Here is an 18294-nt window from a genome sequence, read left to right as displayed (position 1 = left end):
AAGGTGTTGCAGCCCCCGTCTTCCTCCGCAGAGCCGCTGCTGCCCTTCAATGGGGCACTTACTGACATCCTGTTGAGCATCTGGAACAAACCTAACACTGGGGTTCTTGTAGAGAAGGGTGTGGCACGCCGCCATCGCCCGGCGCCGGGCGTCCCCAGCTTTCTCTCACAACACCCGATGCCTGAGAGTCAGGTTGTCCAGGCTTCTGCCTCGCCGAGTGCATTCCCTTTTGCTCCTCCGAACAAGGAATGTAGGAAACTGGAGCAGTTAGGGAAAAAGATTTTCACTTCTGCCAGTTCCGTGTTGCAAGCGGTGAATACTGCATGCCTGTTGGGCCGCTATTCCTATTCTGTGTGGGACACCGTGGCACAGGTGCTGCCTCAGTGCCCTTGGAAGCACGGGCGGTTCTCTCCTAGGCCATTACCGAAGGGAGGGATGCTGCTAAATTTACTATCCGTTGTGGACTTGACACGGCTGATTCCCTCGGCACTGCACTTTCCACAACGGTGGCGCTCCGCCGTTGCGCTTAGTTCAGAACTACTGGCTTCTCCGGGGATGTCCAGAACACTTTGTTGGACATGCCCTTTGATGGGACACGCCTCTTTGGTGACAAGGCGGATAGCACCCTGGAACGCTTTAAGGACTCTTGGGCTACGGCCCAGTCCTTGGATCTCGCCACTACGCGTATTCCCTCGGGGTCCACTTTTCGCTCCTTTCAAGGTCAGAGTCGAGGCGCCCAAGCGCGTTCCTTTCAGACCTGCAAGCCTGTGCTGCCGCAGTCTCAGCGCAGCCGCGGACGTGGGCCTGCCGTGGTGCCGCCGCCGCCTCAAAACCTTCCTAGTCCGGTGTTTCAGGCCCACCTGATACCAGTGGGTGGCAGGATTCGCCATCACCTTCCCCACTGGCGTACCATCACCTCGGAGGGTTCTGCAAATAGTCCGAAGGGGCTACTCCCTCCCCTTCGAGTCTACCCCTCCAGCCATGCCACCTTAGTACCACGGCATGTCAGGGGATCATTTGTCCCTTCTCCAGCAGGAAGTTGTGGCCCTCTCGGCCAAGGAGGCCATCAAGCGCGTTCCGACGCCAGAAGTAGGTCGTGGTTGTTATTCCCACTACTTCTTGGTTTCAAAGAAGGACAGGGGCCTGCGTCCTATCTTAGACCTCCGGAACGTCAATCGCTTCCTCCGGAAGGAGAAGATCAAGATGCTCACGCTTGCTCAGGTCTTGTCTGCCCTAGACCCGCAAGACTGGCTGGTAGCGCTGGACTTGCAGGTTGCTTATTTTCATATACCCATCTAGCCGGCCCACCGGCGTTACCTACGGTTCACGGTAGGCCACGAGCACTTTCAGTTCACCGTGCTCCCTTTCGGCCTTACCAGCGCCCCTCAGGTGTTCACAAAAGTGATGGCGGTGGTCGCAGCTCTTCTGCGCAGATCAGGGGTTTCAGTCTTCCCCTATCTCGACGACTGGCTGTTGGAGGTGGGCTCGCCCCAGGCACTCGTCTCCCAACTCCAGACTATGGCCGACCTCCTGCATTTGCTAAGGATTTCCATCAACGTTCCGAAGTCGCACCTGATTCCCTCTCAGAAGCTCCTTTTCATGGGAGCGGTTCTGGATACGGTGCAGTTTGGGGTTTATCCTCCCGATCAGCGAGTCCGGGACATTCGGGCTATGATTCCGATCTTTCGGCCCTGGTCCTGGGTTTCGGTCAGGAAGACCCTGAGGCTGCTGGGCCTCATGACCTCCTGCATCCTGCTGATCTATCATGCCAGATGGCATATGCGGGCTCTGCAGTGGGACCTGAAGTTCCAGTGGACGCAGCATCTGGGAAACCTGTCCGACTACATCCAGATCTCGGAGGGTACTGCACAGGACTTGCAGTGGTGGCTCACGGACCAGCGTTAGGTCAGCGGCAGATCCCTCTCCCTGCCCCAACCGGAGCACACAGTAGTAATGGACCCGTCCCTCCTGGAATGGGGCGGCCACATGGGAGAGGCGGAGATCAGAGACCTCTGGTCTCCGGTGGAATCCAAGCTCCATTTCAACCTTTTGGAGCTCTGGGCGATCCTACTTGCACTGAAGGCATTCCTTTCCTCTGTCAGGGGAGAGTAGTGCAGTTGTTCAAGGACAAGCCCACTGCCATGTGGTACTGCAACAAACAGGGCGGGGTGGGGTCATGGACCCTATGTCCGGAGGCTCTTCGTCTCTGGACTTGGCTGGAACGTCAAGGCATTTCCTTGGTGGGTCAACACCTGGCAGGTACCCTGAACGCCAGGGCAGACTAACTCAGCCGCAGGTGCATGTTGGATCACGAATGGCGTCTTCACTAAGAGGTGGCGCAAGGTCTCTTTTAGCAGTGGGGAGAACCTTGGTTAGATCTATTCGCCACCGAAGAGAACGCGCAATGTCAGCAGTTGTGCGAGTTGGAGTTTCCAAGGCGGCAATCGCTCGGAGACGCTTTTTGACGCTAGTGGAGTTGCGGTCTGTTGTACGCCTTTCCGCCTATACCACTTCTGCCCAGAGTGATGAAGAAGATCAGACGCGACCGGGCCCAAGTCATTCTTGTGGCACCGGACTGGGCTCGAAGAGTTTGGTATCCCGAGCTACTCAGTATGAGCGTGGATCCCCCAATCCGACTGCCTCTTCAAGAGGATCGCCTGTCGCAGCAACAGGGGTCGGTTCTCCACCTGAACCTGTCCAGCGTCCACCTCCTTGCGTGGAGATTGAGCGGCGACAGCTGATTCCCTTTGACTTGCCTCCTGAAGTCTGTAATGTGATTCTGGCAGCCAGGCGTCCCTCCACTAAAACGGTATACGCCGGTCAGTGGAAAAAATGTGTGGCATGGTGCACAGCAAAAGCTGTAGATCCTCTTTCTGTCCCCCTATTGTTACTTCTATATTTGGCCCAGCAGGGTTCTGCTCTGGGCACTATCAAGGGCTACCTTTCTGCTCTTTCAGCCTTTCTTAGGCTGCCTTATCAGCCCTCTCTTTTCAAGTCTCCAGTTGTCAATAGGTTTCTCAAAGGCCTTACTCACCTTTTCCCTCCTATTCCTTTTGTGATGCCTCAATGGGACTTGAACCTGGTTCTCACATACTTGATGTGCGCTCACTTTGAGCCTCTTCATAACTGTCCTTTGCGGTTATTAACTCTGAAAACTGTCTTCCTGGTGGCCATCACCTCCGCTCGGCGGCTGAGTGAGCTCCAAGCTCTTTCCTGTAAACCTCCTTTCCTGGCGATTCATCCGGACACGGTTGTGCTTCGACCGCGTCCCTCCTTTCTACCAAAAGTAGTCTCAGCCTTTCATCTCGGGCAAACTGTCACTCTGCCCACTTTCTTTCCACCTCGACACCCTTCAAGGGAAGAGGAGAGGCTCCACCGTCTGGACCCAAAACGTGCGCTTTCGTTCTATCTCAACCGCACACAACAGTTCCGGGTGGATGACCAGCTCTTTGTTGGCTATGTGGGCGCCAAGAAAGGCCGGACTGTGCATAAGCGGACTATCTCCCGATGGGTTGTCTTGTGCATTAAAGCCTGTTACCCTCTGGCTAAAAAGGAACCTCCGGTCGGGGCTGCGCGCCCATTCTACCAGGACGACAGTAGCTACTACAACATTGGGACGCGGTGTCCCCTTGTAAGACATCTGTCAGGCGGCCACTTGGGCCTCGTTGCATACTTTCACTAAGCACTATTGCCTTGACAGTCGGGTCCGGAGAGACGGTTTCTTTGGCCGTTCAGTCCTCCGTGACTTTCTGGTGTAATCTCACTTCGCAGACCCACCACCGGGGTTGGTATTGCTTGGGTATGTATTCTAAGGTAAGGAATCTATCACTAACGTGCCTCTTTCAGGTGCACAAGTTATTTACTTGTGTAACAATAGATCTGTAAGAGACATTAGTTAGTGGTAGATTCCTTACTGCCCACCCATCCTCCCAGTTCTGCGAACTGTTCTCTAGGGTTCAGGTCATCCCTTTCATGGCCGTAGTTCGATTGTACCAGTAGTCGGTCTCTGGCATGGCTCTGCACTCCTGGCGCGGACAAGTTGTGTACAGAACTGACCGCGCATGGGTGCATCTAAGTAGCTCCGACGACATAATCTCGGCGGCTACAACACCAGCAACGCATACCGACGCACAGGGGTACTGCTGACAAACTTTCCAGATCCAGTCTGACGCCTTGGGATATTCTAAGGTAAGGAATCTATCACTAACTAATGTCTCTTACAGATATATCGTTACAGAAGTAAGTAACTTGTGCGTTAGAACATCAAAACATTGAGAATCTGAGGCCCAGTATTACTGCAGGGAAGAAGCATGAGAACAAGGTCCTGCCAGGGCAATAGACAGCGCGGACAGGTCGGGGTTGAGTTTGGGAAAATCCTGCCAATCTTGGCTGGTGTGAGAGAGGCCCTGTAGAGGATATTAAATTGTATATAATGAAATCTCGCCCCACGGGACACTCTATGGGGGTAGGTAAGTATATGTCGCCAGTCGCTGTCATTGAATGCATAGGTCAAGTCTGTCTCCCAGGCCATCCGGATTGCCTCTTGTGTCTAGTCCCACTGCTGCAGTAAGGCTCTGTAGAGCCATTGTATGAGGTTGCCCACGTGTCCGGCATGTGAAGTGATTGGAAGTCTCTGTGCGTGGCCGGCGCCCAGCAGTCGTCCAACCCCAGACAACGGTGGACCTCCTGCATTTTCCCAGAACCACCTTGCTGCTTCTTTAGAGCTATACAGAATGCAACATTTATAAACTCAGATGTTAAAAAAGGAGTTATGTGGGAGAACATCAAATGTATACAATTGAATGAAATGAATTTTATTAGGCGGTTCTCTAATACAATTTACTAATCCAGGGGACATAGTACACATATTAATCACTTAAAAATCCCCTTGGACATATTGTCTAACATGGGAAAAGAATATTTCAGAGGAAATACCATAGTGATATATAGTATGGTCTATTAAAAGATCTGTCTATAAAGGGTATTATATTTCAATAACATGGTCAAGCAATAATAAGTGATTAAAATTCCTAGTTAACATGAAGGTACATTGTAGCTTCAGTGTTTAATGATTAACAGAAATGTATCCTAAGATAGTCCCTATTTATCAGTATAATCTTGTTTCAAACCATTTCAGTTACCCAGATTAAACCGATGCTTCAAAACAGCAGCCTACTATCCTAGACAGGTCCTTTGATCCTGCCCAACGTGGCAAGAAGCTGTGATCTCTGAAAGTTGAATTTAAAGGCTTAGGCGTACAAGCCCAGATAGTGCAACAAACTCTTCTAATAGCCCTCTGGTGTGGAGAAATGAAGTCACGTAGGACTGATCCTTTCTCCAAAGGATTAAACAGAAGGGAATGGAAAACACAGCTCATACATATGAATAGGTTTTGAATAGGGTTCTTTCTGAAAAGAGTAATTGTATTTCACACAAGTAAAAAGTAATTAATGGACATATATATAGCCATGAAAGCTGCACATTATGGCAACTGATCCATAATCATACAAAAATATAGTCATATTTCTTTATACAGATCGTGGAATGTGGGAAATACAAATACAGTGACCCTTGCAGTGCAATGCAGTAATCCACCTGCAGAAACGATGCCCATCAGTGCATTCTTGGAGAAAAGTGGGTGACACCTTCGCTTCCTTCCCATTGGAAGGTTTGGGGAATCGTGGATAACTGGTAGGGGATATCTCGGAGAGAGGCTTTGGGTGGGATAACACTGAGGCAGTACAAAACAGGTGATTTAGTAGAGTGAAAAAGCAGAGAATCTGATTAACATATCTAGACTCTGGTAAAAACACAACTTAACACTTGTAAAGCCACATTACTGAAGGTAAGTAACTTGTTCTTCTAATAGAGACTTCGAACTGCAAATTCCTCACCACAGAAGAGATGAGAGCATTACCTCCCAGGATGTGGGTCTGTGAACTTGGTCAAACTAAAAAGTCCTGCAATACTGAATGGGCAAAATGCCCATTGTGCTGCACCTGGCTGTCTAGAGAGCAGTGCTTTGTGAACTCATGGAGGGACGCCCACATCTAAGCGTGGCAAATGTGCAGGACAGGCACTTTGTTTGCCATTGTAGTAGTAGAAGTCTTAGCTCTATTTGAATGTCCCCTTAATCCCTAATGAGGCTGGTTCATGCTAAAGCATAGCATATTGCGATGCAGAGCAGATGTCTGTCCATTTCTGCACGGCTCTGCCTATCTTTGCTCCCACAAATCTGATAAAGTGCTGATCATCCACTCGGTAGTGTTTAGTCCAATCAATATAGAAGCTCAGAACCCTTTGAGCCCAGGTGATGGAGACTTTTATCCTTCAGAGAGGGGTGGAGTGAAGAATGTTGGTAGGGTGATAGTTTGACCAATGTGAAAAGGCGTTGCCACTTTTGATAAGAAAGATGAATGTGCTGGAGAACCAACTTCTACGAATAAAAGGTAGTATACGGGCAGAGTCTGAAGCTCACTCACCGTACGGGCCAGATCAGCGTTATAGCCACTAAGGAAACCTTCTTAAGGCTAAGCAATCTGAGAAGAAGGAAATGCATGAATTGAAACGTGGAGTAAATGAGGAAGGTGAAAACCAAATTCAAGTCCCACTTGGGGATGACGAAAGATTAGGTGTGGGGGGGGGGGGGTGGGGGGGGGGGTACAAATGCTGAAACCCTTTAAGAAATCATATCGCTACTGGAGACTTAAACAAGGAAGGCTGGTCCAGCAATCATTAATAAAGCCAAATTTGCTGAGAGAGAACCCTTAACTGTGTCCGAAGCAAGACCTTGCTGGGCCAAACACAACACGAACAACATAACCTCAGACAATTGTGCATGAAATTGGTTGACCTTTTTGGTTGCCCAGCAGGCCACAAACTTGTCCCAACAGCAGGTGTATACAGATTTGTTAGAGGGCGCCTGACAGGCAAGATAATGTCCACGACTTCTGGAGAGAGGTCAACTAACACCGTTCAATCTTCAAACATGAAGGTGGAGTAAGCGCAGGCTCGAGTGTAGTACCCTGTCCTGCTGTTACGACATAAGGACCTCCCGAAGGGGCAGCCTGATCAGAGGACTGATGTTCATGCTCAGGAGTTCAAGATACCAAACTCTCCTTGCTCGGTCCGGAACCATCAGGGTGACTTGAGGCCGGTTCTTCTTGATCTTCTTCAGAACTCTTGGCAGGAGTGGTATCAGTGGAAAGGCGAACAGGAGTCCCAAGTTCCACTCTATGGAGAATGCATAGAGACGCTTTGAAAACTCCAAAGCACACTAGTGCGAACATTGTGCTTTGTCAGTAGTGGTGAACAGGGAAATCCTAAATTCCAAGGAGAGGTCAGATGGCACATTTAAGGACGGACAGACGGTGGACTCGAGCATGCAGTCACATTAGGCAGAAAGGTTCAGTGAATGCCACACCGTTTTTTTTTTTGTTGACCCATATAAGTAATGGGTAAAATGAAAAAGGAAAGGCTTTACTTGATTGGAACAAGAAGGAAGACAGCAATGAGAAAGGACAAGGGAAGGTTTTAGAGCAAAGCATAAAGGAGGCGACAAATAGACCATAAGACTTCTATCTGGGGGGTTCGAGTCAGGAACATTAGATTAAAAAAACAGCATTGGTGGGAGAAAAAATCACCAATGGCAACAGTTTAATTGATGTGCACATCGTGGTGGAATAGGGGACAATGTCTGGTCGACAGTGGGAACATGGAAGGGTATGAGGAGTCCCCCTAGAAGTAACTACTAAAGGATAGAGAAGTTAATCATTAGAAGCCTTAACGTTAATGGGCTGAACAATAAACACAGAAGAGATGTTATTTTTCAATGGCTCAAATATGTTAATCCCCATTTCACTCTTTTTACAAGAAACTCCGCTTAAGGATGGGAAAGAGCAGGATAGAATTAAATATTCATGGGTGAGTAATTGCTACTATTCCTCCGCTCATGGCAGCCCATAGAGGGACTGCAATACTTGTAATCAAAAGTACCTGTTTTCAATGCCTGACTACTATTTTAGGGAGGGATTTTACATTTTTACCAAATACACATCTAGATTCTTCCAACACTAAACAAATTCAGCACAACGGAAATACACAGGGATCTTTAATGGTATATGTTCTCGCTTAGGAGTTTGTGACCTATGGAGACAGAAAAATCAAGGCTAGATATGTTTTTGGTGCCACTGATCCTTTCTAACTTTGAGGTTAACCACCATGTTTTTCTGATCATTCGGCTGCAATTTTAGAATTTTCTGTGCCCTCATCTGCAAAGCCATATAGGTGGTATATGGATAAGACCCTCTTTTAAGTTGAGGATAATTTGAATGGTAAATTCAGAAATCTCTAATTATTTTAAACCTAATATGGGCTCAGTAGTCATAGCCGTGGTATTGAAGGCCTTTAAGCATACAATAAGGGGTGTGCTTATTTCAATAAAGTCATATCAGTGCAGAATAGAGACCGGAGTTACAATCTATTCAGCTGGTTTTAGATCTTGCACAGAAAACCACAATCTTGGATAGAACCAATCTGTCTCTTAAGAACTGGCAGGAGATGAGGAAAAAAAATGAGGGGCCTCTATCTACAGGGTGGTAATCTTAATAATCAGACATTTGAGCGGCAGGTGTATGAGGATGGGGCAAAAAAATTGGGCGCTGTTAGAAATAGGGGTCTCTAGTTGGCAATGGTTTGCACCTTTGTCCAAGTAGGGACCCTTCTTACTTGTCAGGGTAAGGGTTATACACTTCTAAAATAATCCCTGCTCCCCCCTTGGTAGCTTAGCATGAGCAGACAGGCTTATCTCAGAGGCAATGTGTAAAGCATTTGTGCATGCATACAGTAACACAGTGAAAACACTTCCAATGGATACCACATCAGTTTACAAAAATGAGTAAAACTTTATCTAAACCAAACAAGCAAAAATGACAAAAATCCACAATACAATACTGTATTAATAGGTTTGAGGCATATGAGCTGCAGATTACACACTTGTGCATAGATCGCCATCTGGTGTTGGGCCCGGATGTTTGCAGTTTGTTTTTCCTCTTGGAAAGTCTTTGGAAGTCACGAGGTCGGTGACTCCTCCTCTGGATCATATTGCGCATGGGCTTCGGCTTCATCCTCAGATTGTTTTTTTCCGCCATCGGGCTCGGATGTGATCTTCGCGCTCCGGTTCCGAACAGCTTCCAGTTCGACGGTCAACGCGCAATCCTCACCTTAAACCGCGGTATTGTCTCGATCGCGATCTCCCCCACTCGACGCGCCTTCTCATCGGCACGGACCTTCAGTTCCAGTCGTCGACGGCGGCCTTCGGGCCTCTCCAAGCTTCGGTCCTGGCTAATGGAAAGGACTCCATTTAAAAAGTGCCCTCGATGTGCGTCCAAATTCCCCCACACCGATCTCCACGAGGTATGCAATCTCTGCCTCTCCCCTGAACACGAGGCTTGAGACTGTCCGGCGTGTAAGTCCTTCCGGTCCAAAAAGACTATTCGGGACCGAAGAGCCAGAAGAACTATGGCGCACTCCTTGATGACGATTCCGGACGACATCTTCGGAGAAGGCATTGATGCTCCAGAGCAGTACCCCGAAAAGGGCCTCGTCAGCGCTTCCGAGGCCGACGACTCAGATGTGGAGGACATCACCCCGGCGCAGAGGGTTGTGAGTACTGATCCAACCCCCCCCCCCAACACCCCTGCCGGCACCGAAAAAGGCTCCGCCTCCGGGCCTAGGTAAGGCCAAGGACACTGCTTCCAATACCCCACCTTCGGGCCCGGTGAAGAAGCCAAGTAAGCCCTCCGGCGGCTCTGGCTCGAGCCAGCCTACTCCCGGCACCGATAAACACGCTTCGGCGCCGAAAAAGAAGCCGACCCCCACATCGACACCGAGCTCCGCACCGAAGCACTCTGGATCGAAACCCAGCTCTTCGGCACCGACACCACCTTCGGTGCAGACCAAAGCACACAAGGCCACTGACACTTCGAGGCCGAAACCCATCTCGGCGCCGACCAAGCGTCCGGAGGATCCCAAACCAGGTTCCAAACAACGAACCGGCACGGAAAAGCCTAAAAAGCCAACGGCCCCGATTCCTTCGGCGCCGACGGACAGACCAGCCTCACCGGACTTATTTACACCGGATCCCTTGCAGAAAACACTCACCAAGAATCAAAAAACTGGTCATTTGGCACTTTCTTCCAAAAAGAGACATTTGGAGAAGCTTGCTCCACCTTCGCTTCCAAAGAGGAAGGACTCTGCTACCTCCCCGTTTAGAATACCTTCTCCATCTCCACACCCTCCGTCTTCTCCACCCCAACCTCATCGTTCTCCCACCCCTTCTCCACAAGATGATGATCACGGGGAACCATATGATGACATAGGGGATGTCCCCCAGGACCTACCCACAGGGGACCCCACTCCTACAGGATCCCCAGACCCAAGGGACGACTACAATAGAGCTGATATCCCCAACGTCCCACAAGATGACCTTTACCCCTCCAGGCCATCTCAACCAGAAGACTCATTGGGGTTCCACCACCTACTGCAAAGGGCTGCACACTACCACGGGGTAGACTTGCATACCGACCCCGTGGAGGAAAATTTCCTCCTCGACACGTTCGACACCACACATAGGTCTACCTCCATCTTACCTATGCTTAAAGGAGTGGTAAAGCATGCGCCAGAGGTTTTTAAGGACCCAGTTAGAGCCAGGGTCATTAACCCGCGCATCGAGAAAAAATACAAAGCTGCCCCCACAGATCCCTCCTACATCAGAGGGCCAGCACCACGACTCTCTAGTTGTATCCACTGCACGTAAAAGGGCAAATTCCCAGGCGTCAGGCGAAGCACCACCACCTGACAAAGAGTCAAAGCTACTGAATGCATCAGGGAAACGCACTGCGTCACAAGCAGCCAATATGTGGAGTATCGCCAATACTTAAGCCCTATTGGCCAGATATGACAGGGCACATTATGACGAGTTAGAGAGCATAATGCACCACCTCCCTGAGAAATATAAAGCTAGGGCCAACTAACTAATTCAAGAGGGTAAGACTATCACAAACACCTCTATACGCTGTGCCTTAGATGCAGCAGACACCGCTTCCAGGGCATCAATACAAGCGTCCTCCTGCGTCGCCATGCTTGGCTGAGAATATTAGGGTTTAAACCGGAGGTACAAGCCTCCATCCTTAACCATCCCTTTGACCAGGAACATCTATTTGGCCCAAAGGTAGATGAGGCCCTAGAAAAAATTTAGAAAGATACGGATACGGCGAAGTCCATGGGAGCCTTACAGTCTCACCCTCCTAGACGCTCCTTTTGCCGCTCTTTCTTTCGCAGTACATCTACAGGCTACTCCTCAGATACCGCGTCCACTTCGTACAAATCCCCCACTCAGTCCACCTTCACAAGGGGTTATCAAAGAGGCGGCTATAGGGGTAACAACAATAAAGGCAGAGGCAAAACAAACAACGCCCGCTCTGCCACAACGCCTACCCATTGACTTTCCCCCCAGACCATTCCACCCCTGTCGGGGGCAGACTCCAACATTTCCTTCCCGTCTGGGCTACCATCACCTCAGACAAATGGGTGACACAAATAATTCAATCAGGCTACTGCCTAGAACTAATATCTACCCCCCCCCAAACATTCCACCCAGGCAGTGCCCAATGTCACAAGAACATTTAATACTCCTAAAGCAGGAGGTAGTTTCCCTCCTACAAAGACAGGCAATAGAACCCGTGCCTACCAACCAACAAAACATGGGAGTCTACTCCCTATATTTTCTCATACCAAAAAGTGACGAGACTCTGCGGCCCATCCTAGATCTCCGGCCCCTAAACATGTACATACACTCCGACCATTTTCATATGGTAACGCTTCAGCAAGTACTTCCGCTCCTCTCCCAAAGCGACTTTTTGACCACCCTAGATCTAAAAGACGCGTATTTTCACATTCCGGTGCACAAAGCTCACCGCAAGTACCTCAGATTTGTAGTGGACGGACAACACTTCTAATTCAAGGTGCTCCCGTTCAGAGTCACAACAGCGCCAAGGGTATTCACCAAGTGCCTAGCAGTGGTAGCAGCACATCTACGAAGACAACATATCCACGTCTTCCCATACTTAGACGACTGGCTAATAAAATCCGGGTCGTACAATCAGTGTGTTAAACACACATCTACCACCATTCAATTACTCCACCAGCTGTCCCATCTCCAACCATCCCACATAAAACAATACCTCTGTGCCACCATAGACATCTCAAGAGCTCTAGCTACCCCAATCCGGCCAGGATTGCAAGCATTCAAGCTCTACGCGCAAAATTCGCACTACAACACACCCTTCCAGCTCGAGTGTTTATGCTAATAGGGATGATGGCCTCTTGCATTTTCATAGTGCCTCACGCAAGACTCCAGATGCATCCTCTCCAAGAGTTCTTAGCGTGCCAATGGAACCAGGCCCAGGGCCAATTAACAGATCTGGTGTGCTCTCTGCAGTGGTGGAACACCACAAACCTTTCCAAAGGTCGACCGTTCCTGGACCCGGTTCCTCAAATAGTACTGACAACGGGCGCATCGCTCTCTGGCTGGGGAGCTCATCTACTACATCTCACCACACAGGGCAAGTGGACACCTCAACAAAAGTTACTCCATATCAACCATCTGGAGTTACTAGCAATCTTCTTAGCCCTAAAATCTTTTCAAACGCAAATTTCAGGCAAGGCAGTCCTGATCCGGACAGACAACATGACAGCCATGTATTATATCCAAAAACAAGGCGACACACACTCTCCACAGCTCTCACCTAGCACAGAGCATATGGAGATGGGCGATACCCCAGAAAATCTTTCTCCTAGCTCAGCATGTCCCAGGAGTCCAAAACACAGTGGCAGATCTGCTCAGCAGACACACAACAGATCCACGAGTGGGAGCTTCACCCACAAGTTCTTCACCCATACTTTCAAATGTGGGGGCATCCACAGATAGACCTCTTCGCCACCCAGGAAAACGCCAAATGCCCAAGCTTCGCCGCCAGATACCCACACCCATTGTCAAAAGGAAATGCGATATGGATGAACTGGTCAGGCAAATTTGCGTACGCTTTTCCGCCTCTCCCACTCATTCCTCTAGTGGTGCACAAACTACAACAATACTCCCTCACACTAATCCTAGTAGCTCCAATGTGGGCCAGACAACCGTGGTATACCACACTGCTGGAACTATCTGTAGTGCCGCACCAAAAACTACACCTCTCTCCACACCTCTTAACCCAGAACCATGGAGAGATCAAACACCCGGACCCAGCGCAGCTCAACCTTGCGATCTGGCTCCTGAAATCTTAGAATTCGGGTACCTAAACCTTCCCCCTGACTGTATGACCGTCATCAGAGAAGCTAGAAGACCTACCACTAGAGCATGCTACGCCGCCAAGTGGAAACGTTTCGTTGTTTATTGCCATAACACCATCAATCCACTGGACGTGTCCATTCAACACATAATAGGCTACTTACTCCACCTACAAAGGTGCAATCTAGCCTATACGTCCATTAGACTACACCTCGCAGCTATTGCAGCTTACCTACAAAACAGGCAACATCTCTCACTCTTCAGAGTACCTGCCATTAAAGCCTTCATGGAAGGCCTTAAAAGAATAATCCCCCCCCCCCCCCCCCCCCCCAGAGTGCCACCCTCACCTGTGTGGAACTTAAATATCGTTCTCACAAGGCTAATGGGGCCTCCCTTCGAACCTCTCCATAAATGCGAACTACAGTTCCTAACATGGAAAACCGCTTTTCTTGTAGCCATCACTTCCCTTAGAAGGGTCAGTGAGATACAAGCACTTACCATTCAAGAACCCTTTCTCCAAATGGACCATAACAAACTTATTCTCCGTACCAACCCAAAATTCCTCTCTAAAGGCATTTCTCCGTTTCACCTAAACCAAACAGTAGAACTACCAGTATTTTTCTCGCAACCACAGACCGTTGCAGAAAGGGCTCTTCACACACTGGATGTGAAACGAGCCTTACTCTACTACATTCAGAGAACACAACCTTTCCGTAAGACCAAACAACTGTTTGTTTCTTTCTCGCCACCACACAAAGGTAACCCCATCTCAAAATCGGGGATAGCTAGGTGGATTGTAAAATGCATTCAAATCTGCTACCATAAAGCAAAGCGAACGCTATCCATTCCCCCGAAAGCCCATTCTACACGAAAAATAGGGGCTTCCATGGCATTCTTAGGGAACATCCCATTAGATGATATCTGCAAAGCAGCTACATGGTCAACACCGCACACTTTCACTAAACACTATTGTGTAGATGTGCAAACTAAGCAACAAGCTAGTGTGGGCCAGGCTGTACTCAAAACATTATTTCAAACCACTGCAACAGATACGGGTGGTCGCCGCTAACGGTGGGTTCTGCTATATAATGTATGCACAAGTGTGTAATCTGCAGCTCATATGCCTCGAACGGAATATGCTACTTACCAGTATGCATCTGTTCTTGGCATGTAGAGCTGCAGATCTACACACGCCTCCCCGGCTACATTTATCTGTTCCAGTTTATCTTATTTAGATAGCACACACATGGGCATCTTCACTGTTACTACTACGCTCCATCTTTCCCTGCTGGCGAAAAACAATCTGAGGATGGAGCCGAAGCCCATGCGCAATACGATCCAGAGGAGGAGTCACCGACCCCGTGACTGCCAAAGAATTTCCAAGAGGAAAAACAAACTGCAAACATCCGGGCCCAACACCAGATGGAGATCTGTGCACAAGTGTGTAATCTGCAGCTCTACATGCCAAGAACAGATGCATACTGGTAAGTAGCATATTCCTTATTTGGCAAGATTACCTTTAAATTACAGGAATAGCTGAAAAACACAGTTCGTCCGAGTAGGTAGATCAGTCCGGGGCTACCATGAGGCTGAAAATGACAGTTGAGCAATTCCAGCTGACCGCGTCAATGTGAGGTCAGCTAAAGCAAGAAAAACTCAAACAGTACCGGTCTTGTTGCGGCCGACACGACGGTACGAGTCGGTCGGGCGAACCATCGCGATTGTGTTGCCAAATGGAAGCGGTGCAGGGTGCGGTGCCCTCTCAATGTGATGCAGGCAGGAGCTCAGTGACCATCATCCAGACGCTGTCAGTGAGACCAAGGCTTACGGTGCAGGGTGAGGCGGTGCTGGCAGGCTTCGGTGCAGGCAATGAGAAACATGAGCGAATACCCCCACTACAAGCAATTTAAATGGGCAATAGCTCCAAATATAAAAATGTCCCCCAGAAAAACTAATATCAGTTATTTATTCATCATATTTTCAAAGTTCATTGTTTTTTTTTTATATACATTTTTTTTAGAAAAATATATATTATACATAAATATTTTTGATACATAAGTGTAAACACATAGTAAATAACAACATTCATGTATACGGTGAACAAATAATCACGAGACAGAAGAACCCTGAAAAAAAGAGAGAATTGACAAAGCTATACAGATGACCAACTAACTAACAAATAGACCAAGACTAAAAAACATTAATACATCAATATGAAACTAAGAAACTACATAACAAACAATGAGCATTATACAGAAAACAATTAGGACAACAAAGGTGAAAGCGCCGACGGGCGTTTCCGAAATGCCACTGCTTGAGACTTCCTTCATCAGGGGGCAGACTTCATCATTTTAGTTTGTGGCCATGTGATGGCCATCAACATTCAAACTACACATAGTATACTGTATGAGCAGGGCTTTAAGGACTGTCTGTGGGGACAAATGAGCAACAAATAAGGTACATGTGTATAAAAACAACTAAAATAGTAAAAAAGAGCAAGAGACTCGAAACTACTCAAAGGGAACCATCACCAGTTGAGAATAATAAATGACCCTGTGAAATGTGATAATGAACCAACCAACCTGGAAAGCCCAAAAAGGGTGAGGGCAGAACTAGAAACAGAGATAAGGTAAAGTATAAAGAATATATAGAAAACAAACCTCAGGAACAATACACAGCGAAGAGCATGAAATGGATACAACATGTGGGTTCAATGGAATTACACCATGGGTTAAAATACCTAAAGACATGGAAAATGAGAAAAAAGGGAATATATGTATGAAAAAATCAAATGATGAACAGTGGTGGCTAACAATTACTAAAACAGCAACATAAACAAAACACCTACGTATAAAGCAGAGGATCCAAGAGCCTAAAGATAGGGCTGCAATGAAGATACAAAGAAACGGGGAGGATATGTCCAAAAGGAATTAAATAACTGCACAAAAATAAAACCAGACCAATAAACATGAAGAAAACCTTCCGCCGAAGATATAAAAGAATGAGCAGGGAAAAAAACGTGAGCCAATACTGAGTCACAGCTAATCCAATAAAAATTACTTCAGCATTCATTCATTGTGAAAATGCTGCACAGGAAATATCTCCATAGTGTAACTGGGAGCCGAGGTATCTACATGCAAAATACGAAAGAATTATATATAGAGAGACTGTATAAAGGGACAAATATAGAGCAGCGTCAGAGAGACTTGCTAAAGGAAGATACATGCAAAGGAGTATATTGTGGACTCTTCTCCGGTGACTCTCATGCAGGAAAAGTAAATTGTAATGCCAAAGTGAATACCCTAGTCTAGAACGGAAAGGAAAAAAGATAAAAAAGCGACCAGCAAAACGGTAAGTGAAGTAAAAATAAAGCAAAAATAGAAAGCAAAATAGAGAGAGTGCCTGGGTGGTCAAGGAGCAAGGTACTTAAATCTAGTGCCGATCGAACGTGCCATCAAATAGCTACCCCACAGATCCTACCGGTGGTTAGACTGCGGGGGACAATGTCCTATATATACAAGAAAAACCGGGTGCAGGCAAAATAGCCGGTCGATATACCGGTTGGGCAGCAACTGTGTTGGTGACATCGAGGCAGGGTGGAGCGTGGTGGTGCGAATGCAGTACCCACAGGATGCGGTGTGAGCAACTGTTCGGTGATGATCGTCAAGACTGTGTAGGTGAGACCAAGAACACGGTGCGAAGTGCAGCGTTGCCTTCTGCGGGGTCTTCAGGACACAGAATCCTGCAACGGACTCGGTGACAGTCGGTTGCCTTTTTCTTCTGCAGCGACTGAAACCAGCGGTTCCTGAGACGGTGCCCAAAAGGATGTTGAAGTCTTTACTGTTCCTGAGACCTCTTGAACCGGGGGCAAGCTCCACTTCAAGTCCTTCGAGATCTTCCTCAAGCACGGGACACAGCACACAGCAAAGTCCTTGTCCTTTCCTTGGCAGAAACAAATAAAATCTACATTGTCCCACTAAGCCAGATGTATGCAAGTTTGCAGATTTATAATGGATATCAAGCAGCAAAACCAGTGTTTCAAGTAAGTATTCTATAAATGTTTGCTTGTTTTTTCATATGAACATTGGCATCTAATTTATAGCAGGATGGCTCGAGGTTTAAAAAATAAACCATCTTCTGTTGCTTTTTGAATCGTCAACATCAAATGCATTCTTTTTGCAAAGATGAGCTTTTCCTCTGATGGATTCATAGTTAATCTGATTTGAAAAGCATTATCAGTCTAAAATAGTAACTTTGATCTCGAGAAAAGCTCACCTTTCTGTCCTCAATGTACAGTTGCAAAGGCTAACCTTCGCAAGTTTGTGTAGTAATAGGAGATTACAATTAAACATTGAAATTACTTACCTTTGTTTTAACCTTTTTTCATAGACATTCATATTGAATCTTTCTACTGCCCTAGAGAAGCATGTTAAGTGTGATATCCGGGAAGATGCAAGGTTGTTTTACAAAACTAAAGTAAGTTGAACACAATATTCTTTGCTTTCTAAGGCATCAGAGGCACTAGCCAAATCAATAATTGCTCATTTTCTAAATAATTCGTCATTGATGTGAGAGGGATTGTCTTTCTTTACTGTGTCCTAGCTTTTGAGTTTAACTAGTGGAGTTAAAAGTTCAAGTCTGATCCATATTCTTGGTTCTTGCTGTGTGTGATTTTGAAATTTCTAGATGACTTAATTGATTTGTATAGATTTTGCCAAATAATTGATGTGTTTCACAGATTCAAAGTTAATTTAACGATCACCCTCGCTTTCATAACCTTTCCCTATCTTCAGCACTAGGGCTCTTTAGAAAAACCATGCAGACTATATATGGCAAGGGTTGCAATACTTTTAATAGATGTATACTTAATTATTGAAATTGACATCCACTCTTTCACAGTCGTATAACCAACTATGATGAAGTGTGTATGGAAAATGCCTTGCCTC

At 47.3% G+C, this 18294-nt stretch overlaps 1 protein-coding gene across 5 annotated transcripts in view; it reads left to right on the top strand.

Moving 5' to 3' along the window:
* The window catches only part of SLF2 (SMC5/6 complex localization factor 2), a 411151-nt gene that overhangs the window by 374589 nt on the left and 18268 nt on the right, over positions 1–18294 (top strand). For all 5 annotated transcript variants that reach the window (XM_085606517.1, XM_085606515.1, XM_085606519.1 and 2 more), the window contains one exon: positions 17738–17824. In XM_085606517.1, coding sequence (XP_085462643.1) covers positions 17738–17824 — 87 coding nt within the window. The remainder of the gene's footprint in view (positions 1–17737; positions 17825–18294) is intronic.

The sequence above is a fragment of the Triturus cristatus genome, chromosome 1_2, assembly GCF_964204655.1.
Source record: "Triturus cristatus chromosome 1_2, aTriCri1.1, whole genome shotgun sequence".
NCBI lineage: Eukaryota > Metazoa > Chordata > Amphibia > Caudata > Salamandridae > Triturus > Triturus cristatus.
The sequence above is the reverse complement of the archived record's forward strand: the minus strand, read 5'-3'. Positions and strand labels throughout refer to the sequence as shown.